Source organism: Esox lucius, chromosome 9, assembly GCF_011004845.1.
Source record: "Esox lucius isolate fEsoLuc1 chromosome 9, fEsoLuc1.pri, whole genome shotgun sequence".
Taxonomy (NCBI): Eukaryota; Metazoa; Chordata; class Actinopteri; order Esociformes; family Esocidae; genus Esox; species Esox lucius.
Window position 1 is genome coordinate 22555147 of NC_047577.1, and position 23059 is coordinate 22578205.

The following is a 23059-nucleotide window of genomic DNA, read 5'->3' on the forward strand; positions in this document are numbered from 1 at the left end:
ATGGACGTCCTCACTAGGGGGAGCCCTCGAGTGGATGTTTAGCAGGACGGACGGCGTTGAGTGATGTTTTGTAATGCAAGCTGGTGGAGGGTACCATCAGGACGCGCACTGCAACCTGTTGCTCACTCGAGAAGTCTGCATTTCCTATTTTTAAAAGTCCTAAGATATGTCACATATTCTGTTTAATTCAATATAAAAACAAACAACAAAACAAAAACATCACAATATCTAAACGAGTGACTACGTTAATATATTGGAAAAACAGAGTGCCGTATCAATTGATAATAAATACTATGAAAATATAATAAACACTGTTATGACACATTTGATATCCTTTCTGTTTTCAGCTTCTTTCTTTGAATTATTTCAGTACTCAAAAAATGGTTAATGGGGGGGATGGATCCACGAATCAGCCACTCCAAGAATGCACACAAAGCACACTATACGGATGACAATTTCTTAAGTTGCTATCCGACTTGTTTTAGCCAAGTTTTCTTCCTTATTACAAAATAACTGCCTGTTGTTTTTTTCAAATGACACAATTGACGGGAGAATGTTACAGCAAAATACATTTTAAAGGGGCACTGGGTACTGCCTCTAAACCATAACAGGACTCCACATCATCTTCTCTTATGGAATGAGAGTGATATACAGTAGTACAAGCTGGTTCAGTGTGGATTAGGGTGGGAAGGATACTACTGCGAGTGTCTAAAGCCAGTATAAAGAGATTACAAGTCAATGCAAACTGACAGACAGACTGGCACGAAAATTTAAATTGGGAATATGTCAGTCACTCTGATTAATATAGTAGCAAAATATTATTTGAAACATTACATTTAAAACTTTAACTGCACTTGTCTACTGGTCATTTTTGCTTGTTTTTATGCTAGTAGTCCTTTACAAATCTTAAATATTACCCCTTTAAATTAGACAAAGTAGAAAATGCATTTGGTCTAGAAATAACTGACTGGATATTTTCTCTAAACATGCACACAGCCTAAAAACTTAACATGTAACCAATGGCTTTATTGCTAGCTGATGTATCATGAAACCATCAATAATTCACCTGCACAGAATTGCAACCATTATTGTCAACTCATTACCACTGTCTAAACCAATATAAGCTTATAGGCTAAAAGGGATCAGTACGATAGATGGTATTCAAAACTCAATAATCAATAATATACATGATAATGGCAGCTAATAAAGACCTTTGGTAAAAAAATTATCCATGCTGCCATCCAACTCATTCTTTTTTTTGGTTTTGTAAATCTCAAGTGTTCTATTACAAGCTGCAATAAGATCAGTAAAACAAGGGTGTTTTAAACAATGCTGCGTATGTGCAGAATAATATCATAATATTCATATAGGTGAAAATTAAATCTTCATTCGTATAATATGAAACACCATAGGATTGTCATCCCTGTCATCCTGCACCACAACCTCTCTGACTTTCTCATAAAAATTAAATTAGTATTAGATATGATGCATGCAACTGCTGTAACCACGTCACACCAGATAATCAATCACACACATCTGTAAGACAGAATAATGACCTGATATCTCCTCATCAGCATGTTCTGTAGTAGTTGTCAAACTATAAGAAAAGCTAGGGAGATAAAGTGCTTGCATTTAAAAGGTTTATTCATTAGAAAAATAGGGGGCAATATAGGGCAGCTTGTACATAAGGCAGTGGAATCCCCCTGTCCAATTTCTGTTCCTTGACAGTTTATTATGTCATTGATGTCACATTCCATCTTGCTTATTTTTCTACAAAATCAGATTAACTGAGAACATAAATTATGTTAAAGCAATGCAAGGTTAGGCATCTAGCTAAAAGAGAAAATACAGTTTCTATTATCTACTGGAGCATAAACATTATAGATGGGCCTAACTGTAGCTGTTTGTTGCTTGTAGTATAGCTAATGTTAGCTGCTGAGGTTTGGAACTAGCGAAATCATTACTGTACTGTAGCCCAGCACTGTCTGGGGCAGGTTAATTTAGCCCCAGATATAGAACCTATATTGGTATATGAAAAATGAAATTTTGTCTTGAATGCAAGGGTTTGCAGTGACTACTTGATACATTTTAATGTAAGGTAACAAACTAACAGAAATGATGTTGGTAAAGAGGAGAACCCAGTCGTAGGTATTCGTTTTCGATGTTGGAACTTTATTCAACGATCACCGAAATCAATACGTATACGATACAAATTAATGCGCTGATATTCTCAGCCGAAAGATGACAACGCATCGCACTCACCGTACACTAAACAATAGTCTGCCAAGACACACTACAAACAGCTGGAACTTAATACAAACAATGATCAGGGTAAATTAAACGAGGTATGGAAAAGGATGAAGGCATGAAACGATAAAGAGTCCGGGAATGAGTTCATGGGTGAATGGAAACCGGGAGCGCACGGCACGATGACACTCACCGTACCGTGACACTAACTTACTTCCAAATATCCTCCAATGTAATTTTTGGTGGGAAGATGTGGCCAGATGGTGGGAACCACTATTTGAAGATGCCTATTGCAGTGTTTTTTAAGTTTCAGTGGACCTCTTATGTTGATAACTTTCAAATCTGGCGATTTGTCAAAGCTCTTTCTCATTAATCTGTTTATTCCTGCCTGCCAGGATTTAGTTAATCCAAGTTTACTGTGCAATATGCGCAAGGCGCTCTAATAGGACGAAAGTGTCTGAAACTGTGGGAAAGAAATTAATCTGCAACATTCTAAACACTCTAAAGCTGCTGCAGTTAACACAATTATGCAGACCAAAAAGTGAGTTTGTGTGTGAGAATCATGTGAATGCACGTGCTGTTCACAGTATAGTAGCTATCATTTTTTCACACCATATTGCCTTTAGCCAGGAACAGGAACATCACTTCAGTCTAAATTTCACTTTGTTAAATCTGCATATAAAGACAACATATAAAACTGGATTGGAGTGAGTTTGTAATATTTTGTTAGTTAAATTATGCTTATCAGTGAAATGGCTGTACACACGTAAGACACACATAAGCCATATTGGCATGTAGTATATCATATGTAAAGGACAGTGGTCATGTCTGTAAACCACATATGGTTGGGAAGCAAATATAATATCTGTATTTGTCTGCATAGGATGCATATGTAATGTAGTGAGTATATGCAATGCTAATGCCCATATTCTGTCAAATATCATGGGGATATAATTTGGAGATATCTCCATGTTTTTTAGCTTTTCGCCCAGTGACAGAGCAAAAACAGTCCAACTTCACTCAAAACCACATCTGTAGTCATGTACCTAAGGCCACAGAATAATGGTAGGATGTACATAAGTCTAGTTAATTACATGTTTTTCTGGTGTTTTGTTATTCAGTTTGGTGCCTTAACTTTTGGGAGCAAGTTTATAGGCGTGAGGGGGGGGGTGTCAAACTGAGCTGTTTTATAATTGTGTGAATGTATGTGTGTGGGAGAGAGAGAGTGGGCGGATGGCGTGTGAGGCTGGTTGTCAAGTTCTCAAACCTAAAGGATGTTTTTGAGTTTTTTCCATATACAGTTGTGCTCATAAGTTTGCATAACCTTGCAAAAAGTGCATTTTGGCATTGATTTAGAAAATGTGACTGATCATGCAAAAAAACAGGCTTTTATTGAAGGATAGTGATCATCAAGCCATTCATCATCATCACAGTTGTTTGACTCCTGTTTAAATCATAATGATAACAGAAATCACCCAAATGGCCCTGATCAAAAGTTTACATACCCTTCAATGTTTGGAGTTTTTACAGACACACAAGGTGACACACACAGGTGAAAATAAATGGCAATTAAAGGTGAATTTTCCACACCTGTGGCTTTTTAAATTGCAATTAGTGTCTGTGTATAAATAGTCAATGAGTTTGTTAGCTCTCACATGGATGCCCTGAGCAGCCTAGATACTGAGCCATGGGGAGCAGAAAAGGACTGTCAAAAGACCTGCGTAACAAGGTAATGGAACTTAAATAAAAAAAGCCTTGCAAATGCCAGTCAGTACTGTTCAATGACTTATTAATAAGTGGAAAATTCAGGCATCTCTTGACACCAAGCCAAGGTCAGGTAGATCAAGAAAGATTTTGTAATGAATCGGGTAAGGGAGAGGGAGTGAGGCTGGTTCCAATCACGGAGCAGGGGGTTTATAATATGCCTTCTCCTTGCTGAACACCTCAGAAAACTGGGTATATTCAGGCGGAATAGGGACAGGCAGCAGAGTTTTGGAATCCTCAATGGTCGTGGCACGACAGGGCAGGTCCATACAACGGATTAGACAGCGGTCATTCCAGGCGGTCAATTCCCCTTGACTCCAGGAGAAGGAAGGGTCCTGTTGGCTTAACCATGGATGGCCTAGTATGAGGGGGTCTGTATCAGAGGGAATGACCAAAAACTGTATTCGCTCAGAATGAAGGGCACCGATCTAGAGGGTAACAGCGGACGTTTGTTGGGTTATATAACCGTCTCCCAAAGGGTGTCCGTTAAGGGTATTAACCCGAAGAGGGGGGGACACGGTGTTGAGTGTCAGCCCCAATTTAGCAGCAAGTGAGCTGTCGATAAAATTGCCCGCAGCCCCGGAGTCTATGAGTGCTGCTGCGTGTACTTTGCGATCCGCATGCAGCAACAGGGCAGGCACATACAGTTGCTTCCTTGTGGTGTTCAGCAGGTCCGAAACACCTACCGTGACCGGGTGTTGGGGCTGGGTTTTCCGCAAGGCTCAGAGACGAACTGAGCAGTTCTCCACTTCATGCCCCCCTTCTCCGCAGTATAGGCACAGGTGTTCCTGGAAGCGTTTATAAGGGAGACGAACTCCCAGTAGGGCAAGGCGAAGGACGGTCATACAGGCTAGGGTCAGAATCATGAGACACTTAACAATCCAAAATCACAGGGCTAGAGACGAAGTCGAAGAGCAGATCAGGCAAAGGTCAAAACACGAGAATCGATATCGGGATAACACTAGGCAACGGCGAAAAGAGAAGGCTCAGTAATGAATGACGGAGTGACAAACAATACCTCACAAAGGGCAGGGAGAACTGAACCAAACTAAATAGGGGCATAAACTAGACACAGGTGGACGCACAGGTGATCAGAATGAGTGTGATTGGGATCTGATGACTGGGGTGCGTTCATGAGAGGTGGAGCGCGGAAGCGGGTCCACGCCGGCGGAGGATGTCACAGATTTCAGCCAACACTGCCAGAAGAATTGTTCAGGATACAAAGAAAAACCCACAGGTAACCTCAGGAGAAATACAGGCTGCTCTGGAAAAAGACGGTGTGTTTTGTGGTGCTTTGTCTTATTCACTATGTAATTTCGAATCAAATGTATTTATTGCGTTGATGATAATGTTTAAAACCGTAAGGCCTCAAGGGGGGTCTCACGACAATGTGGGTAGGCCTTAACCGAGGCCCACCGCATGGTAACCATCTGTTGCGTGTTGAGCTGTTCGCTAGCACATGTGGGTACATCTGAAACCTAGTGATGAATTAGAAATTGGTACAATAATTATTTTCTAATCTGGTTTAATAGTCTCATGGTTGTCTTACAAAAGGTTAAAATATTGTTTTCTCTCTCTTTATATATTGTAAAAGTGGTAGAATGATGAATCCACATGGTGATAGTCTTTAACGTTAAGGAGACACGCGGTGTCCCATGAGGACTGAATTTGAATCCAATATAGTCATAGCCTATGAAGTGGGTTATACAGCCAATGCGAGTTTATTCCCAAAAAAATTAGATGACCTATTTTTTTATGCTAAATTGAGTTTAGTTAAATAATATAGTTTATTTTGTATATAATTACCATGATAACTGGGATAATACTTGTTTTAAAACAGACGCCTGATACTCGTTAATGGAGTTTAAATTCTAAAATGGTAAACTGACCAATGAACAAATAGGGTATTGATGTAAGTGTTTAAGGCCTACATTGAGTTTCCTTTGGATTACTTATTGTACCTTGATTTTAGTGACGTCATACATCTGTTTTCTGTCTACATCGCCATTCTTAAGAGTTTTCTAAATTTCCATCCTAATGGTGAGTTGCTATGTAGATAAAAATAAGCATTTTTTTTTTACAATATATAAAATATTAAATAGGTTGGACACTAAATCAAAATCTTCAGTTAACAAAGGATATCGGCTAAGTTGAGAAATCTAACATATCTTGCTACAGACAGTCTGACCTTGTCTGACCATATCTTGACTATGTCAGATTTTTAATGTGTGGGAATTTTTTATTTCATATACTTTGAACAAAACATTTGGCCTTTTTAATGGCCCACCAAAAATACCATACATTTAATGGCCCACCATACATAAGAATGTATTTTTTTCTGTCATGGCAAAACAACATACTTTTTTGTTTCATTCGTGAATTATATTTATACAATAACTATCAATAAAGGCGACAATAACTAAATTCAAGTGAATAGACGAGAGAATCGTGGAATCTACCAGAAATAATTAATAAATGTTGTTGCTCTCAATAGATTCGAACTGAGGCCTTCCAAATGAGAGGCACTGTCTTTAACCACTACGTCACAGCATTACACTTTTCAGCAGTCACTAGACTCCATTCAGGATTGTGTTAAATGTTTCTTATTAAGTTTACCTCCACCACAAATAGCGTCTATGAACTGTATTGCTTTCGCCACTGGCCGTTTTAACAGTTTATTAGCCAGTAATAGGTTTACTGGTATCTACTAACTTCCAAGGAATAATCATAAGAACTGAGCAATTGCTAGCGAGACTGAAGATGAACTATTCCATGCCAGAAACAGTCACAATATAACCGAATACAGTTTCAGGTTTAGTCAGCGAAGCTTTCGTCAATACGGAATACTTCACAATGCGTACTTCACTTTGCCTGTGAGGAAATACAAACTCGGGACATATAGTTCACAAGTCCGCTTCTCTAACCTCTACACTATTTAACAAGGGGTAGTCAGTCAGTCAGTCAGTAAGAGACATTCGCTCTTCTTAGCCGGATTAATATTCCTTTTCTTTCTCATCTTTCCCAAGGATGCCAATAGAAATTGTGGGCAATGTACATAGAGGGAAATATACATCGGGGTATTATTTTGTCCTTTTTACGGATATGGTTGATGCCAACATACCTTTTCACAAAGAGTTTGAGGGCCAAAAGTGAGAACATGAACACGCTGAACATGAAGAGCAGGAAGACGCAGAGGATCTGAGGCAATGCATTCCGTATGCTTCGTAATGCTCTACGGAGCTAGAGGATAAAAGAGAGAACATACAGTAAGTGACAGAGAGAATAGAGGGTTTGTGTCTGTCTATCTGACTGTGGGTGTGTAACTTTCTGAGGGTTGGTGTGTGTGAGAGACAAACAGACAGGTGGAAAGCCAGACACACACTGACAGGACAATACATTCAATGAGACAGAGAAGATCATTTTTACCTGTCGTCCTTCAGTAATGTTGACCAGTAGGAGAGGCCTCAGTACCCGCGACCAGCGGACAGCGAATAAACCAATGGCTTTCAACAACCAATAAATGATGATGTCAACTAGAGAGAGCTGAGAAAGAGAGATAATCAATTACTGACATATGGGCAACAGGTGCAAAACCAGTCTCAGCACTTCCCAAAATTACAATACAGTTCTGTCAGAATGCTCTCACGGTCAACAGATTGGGATTCTTAAATCCATAATGGTAAAAGTGGTATGTTATTTCTTTTGGGGACCTTTGTGTATACATACATACACAGAATATAGAGCTCCGGAAAAAATTAAGAGACCACTGCGCCTTTTTCTTTCCTTTCCAAAAAAGTCAATAAGGATTTTGTGTGAGGAACAGAAGGGTTCAGTTAAAAGACCCCTACAAATTAAAAACTTCTCTTCCTCACTCAAAACTTTCCTTTTCAACTTTTTTGGAAAGGAAAGTAAAAGGTGCAGTGGTAAATTTTTTCCGGAGCTGTATACAGATTAGATTTAACCTGTAGCTAGATAAAATAAATTATTCTAAATGATAAGATTATTAGTAAATAATAGTAAACGTGTACCTCTACTTCTAGATAGAGATAGTTCTACTAAATCAAAAGTATTGCTACTAGTAATCAACTGTTGTAAGAAGATATAGGCAAGAGCAGAGTAAGAGGATTTTTTCTGTTGTTTCCAATGCTAACATAATATTGCTTATTTCATTGCAGTGTTTATGTGCATCACCCTACCAAAATAATGACAATGATGCAGATGTTCTTTGGGTCTTTCCAAAACCTTTCCAGTGGGATGACTTTGGCGTAATGAACAAGGCGAAAACCGAAGGCTGACAGACAAACTATCTCTATCATTGTGGTTGCCTGAGGGAGATAAAAACAGGAAGCCCATGGCTGCTGTCAAATCAAGAATATGAGCGGCAAAGATGCAGAACTAATAGCAGGCAGCAAAACATAAGGAAACTGAGGCGCTACATGACATTTCTGAAATGTGCTCTAGGCCTACTGGGAAACTTGTATTCTCGTAAAAAAAAAAAAACTGTGAATACAATTTAAATACTAAAAGAGAAAAAACCCAAGCATAAACAGAGAGCGTTGTTAGTAAAAGTTTAGGGAAGGAATAACTGTTTTCTAATCAGACCAAAAAATTTACGTTTGAGGACATTTTGAGAAACTCAAGATTTCAAGGTTTATCATTATGTATATCTACCCATATTGGCAGGGGAATGACTGCTGGGTCTTCAAAGATGGCCAAAGCCAGGTCTATTACAATGAAGGCATACACCAGGAACTGCATCCCCCAGTGGTTATAGAGCAAGTACAATCTGTGAAAAAAAATATTATCGAAATACAGTGACTTCAAAAAGTATTCAGATCCCTTCACTTTCTCCACATTTTGTTGTGTTATAGACTTAAATAACAATACCCCAGAATGAAAATGCCAAAACAGATCAGACATTTGTGCCAATTTACTGAAAATGAAAAACTGTAATATCCCATGTACTCAGTTTATGCATGCATTCAGACCCTTTGCCATGACACACCAAACTGAGCACAGATGCATCCTGTGTCCTTCGATCATCCTTTTAAATGTTTCAACAACTTTATTAGAGTCCACCAGTGGTAAATTAAATTGATTGGCCATGTTTTAGAATGGCCCCTATGTCTACACACACTTCACAGTGCATGTCAGAAGAAAAAAAAAACATGAGATTGAAGGAACTCTGTAGACCAGTAGATCTGGGGAAGGTAATGAAAAAATTGTTAAAGCATTGAAAGTACACTTCCTACAGCTGGCTGGTCTGCCACACAGGGAAAATGTCTCTAGGTCAGGGAATTGTCCAAACACCCAATGCCCACTCTGACAGAGCTTCAGTGTTTATGCAGTGACGGCAGAATCTGCAAGGACAACCATTTCTGCAACACTCCATTAATGTCTGATGAAACCAATATCTAACTATTTGGCCTTAATGTTAAGTCCTACATCTCACAAAAATGTATTAGGGAGCATCATCCTATGAGGGTTGTTTCTCAATGGCAAGGACTGGGAGACTACTCAAGATTGAGGAATGGATAAACAAAGCAAAATACAAAGGTCCTTGGGCAGTGCTGAAGATCACATGTCACCATCTAATCTGACAGGGCTTGAGAGGACCTTCAGTAGCTGTGTTATTGTAAGCTTAAAATAAAACTGTTTACAGTTAAATTTCAACTATTTCCGTGCATGCTTTTTGGGGTAATATAGGCTAGATAACAACCCATTGGGGAGTAAAAGAGGAAGGGTTTCCATGATTCTCTCTTTTCAGTTGTTGAGTAATGTCAGTAATCTTCACCTGTATTGATAGTTAGTGTATCAATGTAATTCACAAATAAAAGAAAATTAACGTTGTTGCCATGAAATGAGAGTGTAAAGTTCATCTTCAGTCTCACTAGAAATTGCTCAATTCTTATGACTATTCCAAGGAGAAGTATTGAAAATTATAGATATAGTAAGTATAGCAATAATATACACTCACCTAAAGGATTATTAGGAACACCTGTTCAATTTCTCATTAATGCAATTATCTAATCAACCAATCACATGGCAGTTGCTTCAATGCATTTAGAGGTGTGGTCCTGGTCAAGACAATCTCCTGAACTCCAAACTGAATGTCGTAAACAGAATGAGAACATGGATCCATCATGCCTTGTTACCACTGTGCAGGCTGGTGGTGGTGGTGTAATGGTGTGGGGGATGTTTTCTTGGCACACTTTAGGCCCCTTAGTGCCAATTGGGCATTGTTTAAATGCCATGGCCTACCTGAGCATTGTTTCTGACCATCTCCATCCCTTTATGACCACCATGTACCCATCCTCTGATGGCAAATTCCAGCAGGATAATGCACCATGTCACAAAGCTTGAATCATTTCAAATTTGTTTCTTGAACATGACAATGAGTTCACTGTACTGAAATGGCCCCCACAGTCACCAGATCTCAACCCAATAGAGCATCTTTGGGATGTGGTGGAACGGGAGCTTCGTGCCCTGGATGTGCATCCCACAAATCTCCATCAACTGCAAGATGCTATCCTATCAATATGGGCCAACATTTCTAAAGAATGCTTGCAGCACCTTGTTGAATCAATGCCACGTAGAATTAAGGCAGTTCTGAAGGCGAAAGGGGGTCAAACACAATATTAGTACGGTGTTCCTAATAATCCTTTAGGTGAGTGTACATAATAATGTAAACTAGCAGCAACTTTAAGAGGAGGCACAAGCACAAAAGGAGCAGGATGAAGGCAAAATCCAAAATACAAGTACACCAAAATGTGTTTTTTGGACGAACAAATCTATAAAAAATAAATGTCTATAATACATCAAAATATGGACAGATTAAAGAGGTTTGAATACTCTCCAAACACAACCTATAAAAATTATTATACAATGGTTTTCTAGTATAGATAACCATCTCAATCTCTCTGATTTCTGTATTTTACATTGAAAAATGATACAAAATTAAATCCAATCCCTACCTACCTTATCGCTTGAGGTGATGTGTCAAAAACAATTTTCCTGTTATACTGGGCATCCGATACGTACACTGCTGCAAGGTCCAAATTCTAAAACAAACCCCCAAAAGAATAGAAACAGTCGTGAATATTCTACTCAAATAGAGCATAACACTCCCTCCACCGACTTACCTCCTTCCCATAGTACATCCTGGTGCCATGTGTTCCCCAGGCAAGTGACGCACACGCACGTGATGTATAAGAAAATGTGATTCATCAGACCAGGCCACCTCCATTGCTCCGTGGTCCAGTTCTGATGCTCATTGGCAGTGTACAGGGGTCAGTATGGGCCCCCTGACTGGTCTGCGGCTATGCAGGTGTTCCGACACCTTTCTATCAGTACCAGCATTAACTTTTTCAGAAATTTGAGCTATAGCTCGTCTGTTGGATTGGACCACATGGGCCAGCCTTCACTCCCCACGTGCATCATGACCCTGTTGGCGGGTCACCGCTTTTCCTTCCTTGGACCACTTTGTTTTAGGTACTGACCACTACAGACCAGGAACACCCAACAATGGCTGCAGTTTTGGAGATGCTCTGACCCAGTGTTCTAGTCATCAGTGTCACTCAGATCCTTACGCTTGTCCATTTTCCTGCTTCTAATACATCAACCTTGAGGACAGAATGTTCACTTGCTGCATAATATATCCCACCCACTAACAAGTGCCATGATAAAGAGATTATCAGTGTTATTCACTTCACCCGTCAGTGGCATAATGTTATGGCTGATCGGTGTGTAGTTAATGTGTAGGAGGAGGCCATCCACATGCATAAAGTGTCTCAGGGTTGGAATGTCTATCTTGAATGCTCTTATTTGGTCATGTAATCTTTCTCACTGCGATATACAGAATAAATCGTATCTGGATCTCTACATATTAAACAATTATAGGCCAATATCGAACCTCCCGTTCCTCTGAAAAATCTTAGAAAAATATGTTTCCCAACAACTGAATGCTTCTAGACTAAATTACTGCAATGCTCTTCTTTCCGGTTACCTTGACAAATCAATAAATAAACTTCAATTAGTGCTGCACATGGCTGCTAGAATCCTAACTAGAACACATTTTTTTGAACACATTACTCCTGTACTAGCATCCTTACACTGGCTGCCTGTTAGGGTTAAGGATGATATTAAGGTTTTACTGTTAACCTATGAATCAATACATGGACTTGCTCCTACTTACCTTGCTGAAATGATCCAGCCATTCATACCAACACGTAACCTACGATCGCAAGATGCAGGCATTTTAATTGTACCCAGAATTTCTAAACAAACAGCCGGAGGCAGGGCCTTTTCTCATAGAGCTCCACTACTGTGGAATGATCTGCCAATTAAGGTTAGAAATGCAAACTCAGTGCAAACTTTCAAGTGTCTACTAAAAACTCATCTCTACAGCACAGTTTATGATTAGGTGTAGCCTGGCCCAGGGGCGTGAAGGTGAACAGTAGGCTTGATACTGTCCACCCTTGCTGTCTTGCCAGGTGGGCTCTCGTCACCAATGGGATGCCCTCCCCCCAATGCCTTTCGGGGGAAGAGTCACTGGCTTGTTGTTCACTTGTGCAATTGGGCTGTACTCTGCTGGCAATACTCGGCCCTCATTCAGGGTGGTTGCGGTTGGTGGGTGTCCCTTTGGTTGATGCCTGGCAATGTGGGTGGATTGATTTCCTACCTGTTGGGCCCTGTCCGGGGCCTCCCCCGGGTAGGGCCACAGTGTTGCCAGACCCCCCCGTCTCAGTTCCAAGGTCTTACGCTACTATACTATTGTGCTGGGGGAGTGGGTCAATTCTCTTTCCACACTAATTTCTCCTTCTCCACTATAAATCGTTGTTGATGCATTTTCTGAATGTTCCAAGTCTCCTCCGGTTTTAAACTTTAGGAGGACATGAGGTCCTGGTTCACACCTGCGGAGTACCTGGTTTGGGGGGTCCGTTGCTGTCCGTCCTTGTCCACCTGGTCATACTTTTGACCTAGACTAAAATCAAATAGACTCTGGATTTAGCCCAGAGAAATTTATAAATTAGTCCAATTGGACTCTTAATATCTCACCCGGCACAGCCAGAAGAGGACTGGTCACCCCTCTGAGCCTGGGTCCTCTCTATGTTTCTTTCAAAAATTCAGCCTTCTTAGGGAGTTTTTCCTGGCCACTGAAATTCAACACTACTGTTGTTTGCTCCTTGGGGTTTAAGGCCGGGTGTTTCTATAAAAGCACTTTGTGACAAATGCTGTTGTAAAAAGGGCTTTATAAATAAATTTGATTGATACAATCAAATGCAAAACTGATCCCAAGTCATCACTTAAGACAACAACTCAAGATACTTAAAAAAAACGTGCACTGGTGTGAAATATTTACCTCACGCTTCATGAAGTCAGGCGATCAGTCATGCAATTGGTACAGTCTATGACAACAGGTCAGTCATGCAACTGGTAGTCAATGACTATTTCAATCCATATGAGGATCCCTTTGTCTTAGTCTTAACTTGTTGAAGACCAATGGAACGGAAAAAATCACAGAAACAAGCATGAATTGAAAATGGCTGCAACACATCACCAGGGAACATACCCAACAAGTAGTGTCGTCAAGGGGTGGTCAGGGGGGCCATGGCCACCCTGATACAATTGCTGACACCCCCACTGCCGCCCCTTGACGGCACTACTTGTTGGGTATGTTCCCTGGTGATGTGTTGCAGCCATTTTCAGTTCATGCTTGTTTCTGTGCTTTTTTCCGTTCCATTGGTCTTCAACAAGTTAAGACCAAGTTAAGAATAAGACATCTACTGGCCTGGACTGTATTTTTACTAGCCTGAACTGAATACATTTTTTTATAAACACAAAACAATTGTATTAAAAGGAAATATTGCACATAAATATCAAATAAACAGAATAGTGATATATACCACAGCTTTGCAAGTGATGTGACACATGAGAGCTGATACAAGCAGCTGGTGTTTAAATAAATATGATGCAATGCATCAATATTACTATAAATATCACTATAATTTTTTATAATTGCTTATTTGAAGTGACATAAAAGCTTGTTAATAAAATAACTGAGCTAACATATTTATGATTACATACATTTATCAGGCCACCCATGATTCGGAGCAGGCAGACTTTCGCAGACGTTCATTGGTGCAGCTGCAGGGTTGTCAGCAGCCCTTTGGCCACAATACACTCAACATGCTTTAAGAACATGTTTTCGGTAGTTGTTTGTACACCTGAAAAACGACCTTGCCTTATCAGCTTTTGTCAGGAATGCATGACATGTACGGCAGAAAATGTGTACCTTGCCATTATTGTTTTTGACCCATGGAACTTGTTCTTTCTATGAAATAAAAAAAATCGCGTTTGCTTTGACTCCTATGATGCCACGTTTGGGTCCTGCTCTAATGCACTAAGATTGGTCAAAACAGACGAGCCATCCAACATTATTGGTGAAAAAGACGACATCGGTACTGTACCACACCCAGGGGGGAGAAGAAACGCAACAGACACATTTTAATGCGAGAAGTGAAAATTGGCCACCCCTATGGAAAATGTCTGGGGGCGCCACAGTAACATCTGATGATGTATATGGTATACAGACTGGCATTCGATCTATGTAAAAGGATATGTGACCAAGTATTAAACATGACTGCTTCATTGAACATACTGTTAATCTTTTATACCCAAAAATGGGTGATGTACCAAACAAGCTTCCATTTCTTAATGGTTAATATAATATGTATGAGAAATAAATGATTTCAGTCATTGCATAATTTTAAATCCATTGTGCTGAAATACAGGAATTAAAAATAACTTTGTAGTTTGCACTTTAGGCTGGTTTTACAGTAAATTTTTCCCATCAACATTCTAGCCCTGAAGTAATTATTATTACTGGTTTCTGTGGTGGTTCCACTAGAGCAATCTGAAGATGAATATTTTGCATGTCACTGTGGATAAGGGCAAGCACTCTGGATAAGGGCAATTACTAATAACAAAATATAAATAACATGATTCCGTTATTTGAAGTAAATGTGGACACAATGACCCAATGTAATGTAAAACGTATAGCACTTACATCCATAGCCTTTTCGTTCACCGGTTAAAACGTATTTCCACTGTTTGTGATCCACTTGCAATTTTCTTCCCGTCTTCTGAAGTGATTAACTTTCTTTCTAATTCAGAGACATTTTGAGCATAAATATTCCATTGAAAGTGTAGTTGTCTCCTCTTTCGTAGATAAAAATGTTCTTTACAATTTAATTTCCGTTAACTGCTTTCCTGCAATAAATAACTATAATTGCGCTCCTTTTAAAATACTCGAGACATAATATTCGAATTGGATCTGTATTACATTATATATTACTTACTGTTTTAGTCTGAGGAAGGAATACGGTATTTTATTGATCCAATACTTTCAAAAAGTTCACTCTTTCTTTGACTTTTCTTACGTTGACAAACCATTGCCGCGTGCAGATGTTTTGATCAATGGGTGCTGAATGAGCGCGTAGTGCTGATCGGATACCGAGAGGACGGGTAACCGTGCTTGTCGACCGTAATGACGCGCATCTATCTCGCGCACGGAAGGACGACGTATGGCCATAGATCGAAGTGTCGACGTATTTATGGTTGAAAAGGTTAAAAAATGTTCCATGTTAATAAGCCAAGTCAATTAGTAACCATTCCCTACGACCACATTTGCAAATTAATACAAATTCAGAAGGACACACAGAACCACGTGTAAAAGGAGCATAGTAGCCTTCTGTTAGTACAAAATAACAATAAACACAAGGGCAATAAACAATCATCACAATTACAAATATAGTAAAACACATCCCAAATTACACCCATAAGTATATAGCCACCATAATAAACTAAGCTTCATGCTTCCAAGTCAATTTAGAGGATTTTTAACAGTCCTTTGAGGTCGGATCATCAAATTTACAATATGTCATGAAATGAAAACATTTATATTTGATTGGAGAAAATAAATGAAAAGATAGTTTGGCTAGATCATTTACAGCGATAATGGAAAACAATGCCATTCAGCTCTATATTTTTGTGTGGGTAAAATTGAGAGACAAGATAAAATGTAATTAGGTTATAGGATACCTTACCATCAAGTCCATAAAAGACTTGACATGACTACCCTTTCCACCTATATTCCTGTCTGCAGGGCCGTGGCCAGGAATCCTGGGCCCACTGAAAAGATATACAGTGGATATAAAAGGTCTACACACCCCTAGGAAAATGCTAGGATTTTGTGATGTAAATAAAATGAGACAAAAATGAATCATGTCAGAACATTTTCCACTTTTATTGTGACCTATAATGTGAACAATTCAATTGAAAAACAAACTGAAATCTTTGCGGGGGGAAATGAAAAATAAAAACCTTACAATAACCGGGTTGCATGAGTGTGCACATCCTCTTATAACTGGGGATGTGGCTGTGGTCAGAATTAACCAATCACATTCAAACTAATGTTGAATAGAAGTCATTACACACCTGCCATCATTTAAAGTGACTCTGATTCATCACAAATAAAGTTCAGCTTTTCTAGTAGGAATTTCCTGACATTTTCTTAGTTGCATCTCTGAGCAAAAGCCATGGTCCGCAGAGAGCTTCCAAAGCTGTAGAGGGATCTCATTGTTGAAAGATATCAGTCTGGAGAAGGGTACAAAATAATTTCCAAAGCATTAGATATACCATGGAACACAGTGAAGACAGTCATCATCAAGTGGAGAAAATATGGCACAACAGAGACATTACCAGGAACTGGACGTCCCTCCAAAATTGATGAAAAAAACTGGTCAGGGAGGCTTCCAAGAGGCCTACAGCAACATTAAAGGAACTGCAGGAATTTCTGGCAAGTACTGGCTGTGTGCTACATGTGGCAACAATCTCCCGTATTCTTCATATGAATGGTTTAAGGGCTAGGGTGGCAAGTCGGAAGCCTTTTCTTACAAAGAAAAACATCCAAGCCCGACTGAAGTTCGCAAAAACAAACATCAAGTCCCCCAAAAGCATGTGGGAAAGTGTGTTATGGTCTGATGAAACCAAGGTTGAACTTTTTGGCCATCATTTCAAAAGGTATGTTTGGCGCAAAAACAACACTGCACATCACCCAAAGAACACCATACCCACAGTGAAGCATGGTGGTGGCAGCATCATGCTTTGGGGTTGTTTTTCTTCAGCTGGAACCGGGGCCTTAGTCAGTGTGGAGGGAATTATAAACAGTTCCAAATACTAGTCAATTTTGGCACAAAACCTTCAGGTGTCTGTTAGAAAGCTGAAGATGAAGTTCACCTTTTAGCACGACAACGACCTAAAGCACACATCCAAATCCACAAATGCATGGCTTCACCAGAAGAAGATTAATGTTTTGGAATGGCCAAGACAGAGCCCAGACCTGAATCCAATCTGTGGGGTGATCTGAAGAGGGCTGTGCACAGGACATGTCCTCGCAATCTGACAGATTTGGAGCACTTTTGCAAAAAAAGAGTGGGCAAATATTGCCACGTCAAGATGTGCCATGCTAATAGACTCCTACCCCAAAAGGCTGAGTGCTGTAATAAAATCAAAAGGTGCTTCAACAAAGTATTAGTTTAAGGGTGTGTACACTTATGCAACCAGGTTATTGTGAGTTTTTTTAATTTTTACCCCTAGAAGATTTCAGTATGTTTTTCAATTGAATTGTTCACGTTATAGGTAATATAAAAGGTAGAAAAAGTTCTGACATGATTTATCTTTGTCTCATTCTCATTACATCACAAGAACCTGGCATTTTGACAGGGGTGTGTAGACCTTTTATATCCACTGTATGCCTGGGCCCCCTCATTTATAGACAACATTGAAATTATTATGAGTGTCCCTGCCCAAGCCAGGGCTCTTTGAATCATATCTATCTTTCCGCGTGTTAGCTATGTCCCTGCCTGTCTGAGCCCTATGCCGAATCTCTGGGCATTGTTAGTTAGCCATGACCAGGATTTGAACACTTGGCCACAATGAGGCAGTTCTACTGTGAAAAAGTAATTTATATCATTGCACCAATTAGCGTACCCCCATTACACCACATATGTAAGCCTTTTAGTACAGATAAATAGACACCATTGTCAGTAATGTAAATGTTACATTGTTATGCAGGCAACTAGAAATACCAATGCTATGCTATACACTCACCTAAAGGATTATTAGGAACACCTGTTAAATTTCTCATTAATGCAATTATCTAATCAACCAATCACATGGCAGTTGCTTCAATGCATTTAGGGGTGTGGTCCTGGTCAAGACAATCTCCTGAACTCCAAACTGAATGTCAGAATGGGAAAGAAAGGTGATTTAAGTAATTTTGAGCGTGGCATGGTTGTTGGTGCCAGACGGGACAGTCTGAGTATTTCACAATCTGCTCAGTTACTGGGATTTTCACGCACAACCATTTCTAGGGTTTACAAAGAATGGTGTGTAAAGGGATAAACATCCAGTATGCGGCAGTCCTGTGGGCGAAAATGCCTTGTTGATGCTAGAGGTCAGAGGAGAATGGGCCGACTGATTCAAGCTGATAGAAGAGCAACTTTGACTGAAATAACCACTCGTTACAACCGAGGTATGCAGCAAAGCATTTGTGAAGCCACAACACGCACAACCTTGAGGCGGATGGGCTACAACAGCAGAAGACCCCACCTGGTACCACTCATCTCCACTACAAATAGGAAAATGAGTCTCAATTTCGGTTGAGACATTCAGATGGTAGAGTCAGAATTTGGCGTAAACAGAATGAGAACATGGATCCATCATGCCTTGTTACCACTGTGCAGACTGGTGGTGGTGGTGTAATGGTGTGGGGGATGTTTTCTTGGCACACTTTAGGCCCCTTAGTGCCAATTGGGCATCGTTTAAATGCCCCGGCCTACCTGAGCATTGTTTCTGACCATGTCCATCCCTTTATGACCACCATGTACCCATCCTCTGATGGCTACTTCCAGCAGGATAATGCACCATGTCACAAAGCTCAAATCATTTCAAATTGGTTTCTTGAACATGACAATGAGTTCACTGTAATGAAATGGCCCCCACAGTCACCAGATCTCAACCCAATAGAGCATCTTTGGGATGTGGTGGAACGGGAGCTTTGTGCCCTGGATGTGCATCCCACAAATCTCTATCAACTGCAAGATGCTATCCTATCAATATGGGCCAACATTTCTAAAGAATGCTTGCAGCACCTTGTTGAATCAATGCCACATAGAATTAAGGCAGTTTTAAAGGCAAAAGGGGGTCAAACACAGTATTAGTATGGTGTTCGTAATAATCCTTTAGGTGAGTGTATATACCAATGGCATCCATAATCTCACATGCCATCGGTCACTGTAGATCTGCCATGGCTTTTTTTGAGGGGTCAGAGTTCATTTGTGCAGGATATTTGGAAGAATCTTATCTTTCTTCCCATCTGTTACCATGCATAATATTGTACTGGTTGTGTCTGAAGTAAATTCATTACGTAAAGGTATTATACCCATTAATAATAAAATGTTTTAACAGCCCTGCATAATAAATAACTAACAATTGAAGCCATCCTGCTGGATGATGTGGCAGAAGGCACCACCTTGCAAATATATAAACACTTAATTATGTCTCCCCTGGCAGTGTACACAAATGTTATTTAATTTTATTGTGAGGATGTCATATACAATATATTTCTTGATGAATGATACAGAATTGCACATATTTTTGCTCTACCAAATTAAAGTGTTATGAAACATTAACATGTGAGCATGCCCAAGATAACTATTCTACTACCAATATCTAGAACCCCCCATCACCCTGAGTGGCTCCCCAGTCAACTTTCCATTGTCTCCTCATAGGCAGAGGAATTGCATGATAAACCTCACAGAGGGAGCTGCACTTCCTAAGGGTCACATCCCTTGTCACAAGCTGAGACGGCAGTGATGATCGTTTACTTTGATCAAATTTTGCAGCAAGGGTACATTCAGCCCTCCAAGTCACCGGCCTCTGTGAGTTTCTTTTTTGTTGAAATAAAGACGTGGTTTACGCCTGTGCATCGATTATAGAGCGCTGAATAAAATCCCTGTTCCGTTCAGCTACTCTCTCCCTCTAATCTCAGCAGAGGTAGAAAGGATGCATGGGGTCGCCTTTTTCACAAAATTGGATCTCAGGAGCGCCCATAACCATACTTGGGAAGGGGACGAGTGGAAGACAGCCTTCAGCACTACCTCCAGCCACTTTGAGTATTGAGTGATACCGTTCAGGTTAATGAATGCTCCATCAGTCTTCCAATCCTTCATAAATGATGTGTTTAGAGACAGGTTGAGTTGCAGTGTGGTTGTTTATATTGATGAAATCCTGATATATACTGCCACCCACACTGAGCATGTCTCATTAGTACGCAGAGTGCTTGGTAGCATGACATGTACGTCATAGCCAAGAAATGTCTGTTCTTCCAGTCGTCCGTGTCCTTCCTTGGATACAATTTTTCCAGCACAGGGGTGTCAATGGAGGAACCGCGCATTGAAGCCATGTGTACTTTGTCGACCCCAACCACGCTAAACAGAGTGCAACCATTTTTAGGTCGATCCTCCGATCACCTCTCTTCTTAAGGGTGGGCAGTCCTGGTTGCGGTAGACCGTGGAGGCCGAATAGGCGTTTGTTGAATTGAAAGGAAGGTTCACCAACGCTGATCAGGGTCCCCAGTTCACTTCTACAGCCTGGAGGGCATTCATGGAGAGCTTGAGGGTCTCGGTCAACCTGACCTTGGGCTACCATCCCCAGTCTAACGGGCAGGTGGACCGTGTCAACCAGGAAGTGGGCAGGTTGCTTCGGTTGTATTGCCAGGACCGGCCTGGGGAGTGGGCAGAGTTACTGCCCTGGGCAGAGTATGCACAGAACTCGCTTCACCACTCCTCCACGGGAATGATGGCATTCTAGTGCATCCTGGGATACCAGCCAGCCCTGGCACCATGGACACCGGGCCAGACCAGCACTCCTGCAGTGGACGAGTGGTTCCGGCGTGCGGTAGACATGTGGGATGCCCACATTCGTCTCCAGCGCGCAGTCCGACAACCGTCGCTGGAGCCACGCGCCAAGGCGGGGGTACTGGGACAACAGCGCCATCTGCTGCCTCTCTCCCCCCTTTTTCGGGCCGGCTTCGGCGTTCGACATCACTGACCTTCTGACACCACTGCCCATTTCATCATTCATTCCCCACTCCTGTCTTGTCGATTACACACACATGATTTTCATCAAGTCATTATCCCAGCCATATACAGCTCTGGAAAAAAATAAGAAACCACTGCACCTTTTCCTTTCCTTTCCAAAAATGTTGAAAAGGAAAGTTTTAAATGAGGAACAGAAGTGTTAAATTTGTAGTGGTCTCTTAATTTTAACTCTTCTGTTCCTCACTCAAAACATCCATCATCTTCCGCTTCCGGGTCGCGGAGGCAGCAGTCTAAGCAGGGATGCCCAGACTTCCCCTCTCCCCAGACACTTCCTCCAGCTCTTCCGGGGGGACACCGAGGCGTTCCCAGGCCAGCCGGGAGACATAGTCCCTCCAGCGTGTCCTAGGTCTTCCCAGGGGTCTCCTCCCGGTGGGACGAAACAGATGCCCAAGCCACCTCAGCTGACCCCTCTCAATGTGGAGGAGAAGCGGCTTTACTCTGAGCTCCTCCCGGGTGACCAAGCTTCTCACCCTATCTCTAAGGGAACGCCCAGCCACCCTGCGGAGAAAGCTCATTTCGACAGACCGATACATCGACCGCATTACTGCAGAAGCTGCACCGATCCGTCTGTCAATCTCCCGTTCCATCCTTCCCTCACTCGTGAACAAGACCCCTAGATACTTAAACTCCTCCACTTGAGGCAGGCACACTTGTTGGTAGGTTGAACTTTTTCAGGTGCCGCAGGAAGTACATCCTCTGCTGTGCTTTCTTTGTAAGCGAGGTGATGTTCAGCTCCCACTTGAGGTCCTCGGCAATGGTGGTGCCCGGAAAGCGAAAGGACTCCACAGGGTTGACTGTGGAGCAGCTGGGCTTCCACTATCATCTCCACAGTCTTTAGGGCATTGAAAGATTGTTCTGACTGCACCAGGACACCAGATGGTCAATCTCCCACCTATAGGCCGACTCATCTCCATCAAAAATAAGTCAGTTGAGGGTGGTGTCATCCGCAAACTTCAGGAGCTTGACAGAGTGGTGACTGGAGGTGCAACTGTTTGTGTACAAGGAGAAGAGTAGGGGGGGACAGGACACAGCCTTGAGGGGAGCCGGTGCTGATGGTCAGGGGGTCAGACAGGTGCTTCCCCAGCCTCATGTGCTGCCTCCCTTTGGACAGAAAGGCTGTGATACACCTGCATGTGGACTTGGGCATTCCAAGTTGTTGTCATGGAGCAAAGCAGGAATTATGGTGTTGAATGCGGAACTGATGTCCACAAATAGGATTCTGGCATAGGTTCCAGGGAAGTCCAGATGCTGAAGGATGAAGTGAAGAGCCATGTTCACCACTTCGTCCACAGACCTGTTTGCTCTGTCGGCAAACTGCAGTGGGTCTAGTAGAGGGTCGGTGATGGTCTGGAGGTGGGACAGCAGAAGGCACTTAAATGACTTCATAACCACAGAGGTCAGGGCAACAAGTTTGTTGCCCTTAAGTCTTGTGATCCTTGGCTTCTTCAGGACTGGAATGATGATGGAGGCATGTCTCCAGTGAGGTGTTGAAGATGTCCGTAAACACAGCAGAAAGCTGATCTGCACAGTGCTTTAGGGTGGATGGGGAGACACCGTCAGGCCCTGCTACTTTTCGGGGGTTCTGTCTCTAGAATAGTCTGTTAACATCCCCGTCCAGGATTGAAAGTTCCATTGTAGTGGCAGAGTTGGAATGATTGAGATGGGTGATTGTGAATGGGCCCCAATGGTGGGGGGTTGGTGTTGATTTAGGTCGTTGGCAAGTTGCAGGTCAATGGAGTGGGGGGATTTAGGCTTGTGGCTGGTAATCTTTTGGAGGCCTCTCCAAACAGAAGCAGGGTCATTGGTTGAGAACCGTTGTTTTA

At 41.5% G+C, this 23059-nt stretch overlaps 1 protein-coding gene across 1 annotated transcript in view; it reads right to left on the bottom strand.

Moving 5' to 3' along the window:
* Positions 1-15482, bottom strand: part of LOC105026832 (two pore calcium channel protein 1) — a 58217-nt gene extending 42735 nt beyond the window's left edge. The window contains exons 1-7 of the mRNA XM_020049506.2: positions 15372-15482; positions 15080-15176; positions 10990-11072; positions 8683-8797; positions 8208-8336; positions 7438-7554; positions 7133-7251 (exon numbers count right to left, since the gene is read on the bottom strand). Coding sequence (XP_019905065.2) covers positions 7133-7251; positions 7438-7554; positions 8208-8336; positions 8683-8797; positions 10990-11072; positions 15080-15085 — 569 coding nt within the window. The 5' untranslated portion in view covers positions 15086-15176; positions 15372-15482. The remainder of the gene's footprint in view (positions 1-7132; positions 7252-7437; positions 7555-8207; positions 8337-8682; positions 8798-10989; positions 11073-15079; positions 15177-15371) is intronic.
* Between the last annotated feature and the right edge of the window lie 7577 nt (positions 15483-23059).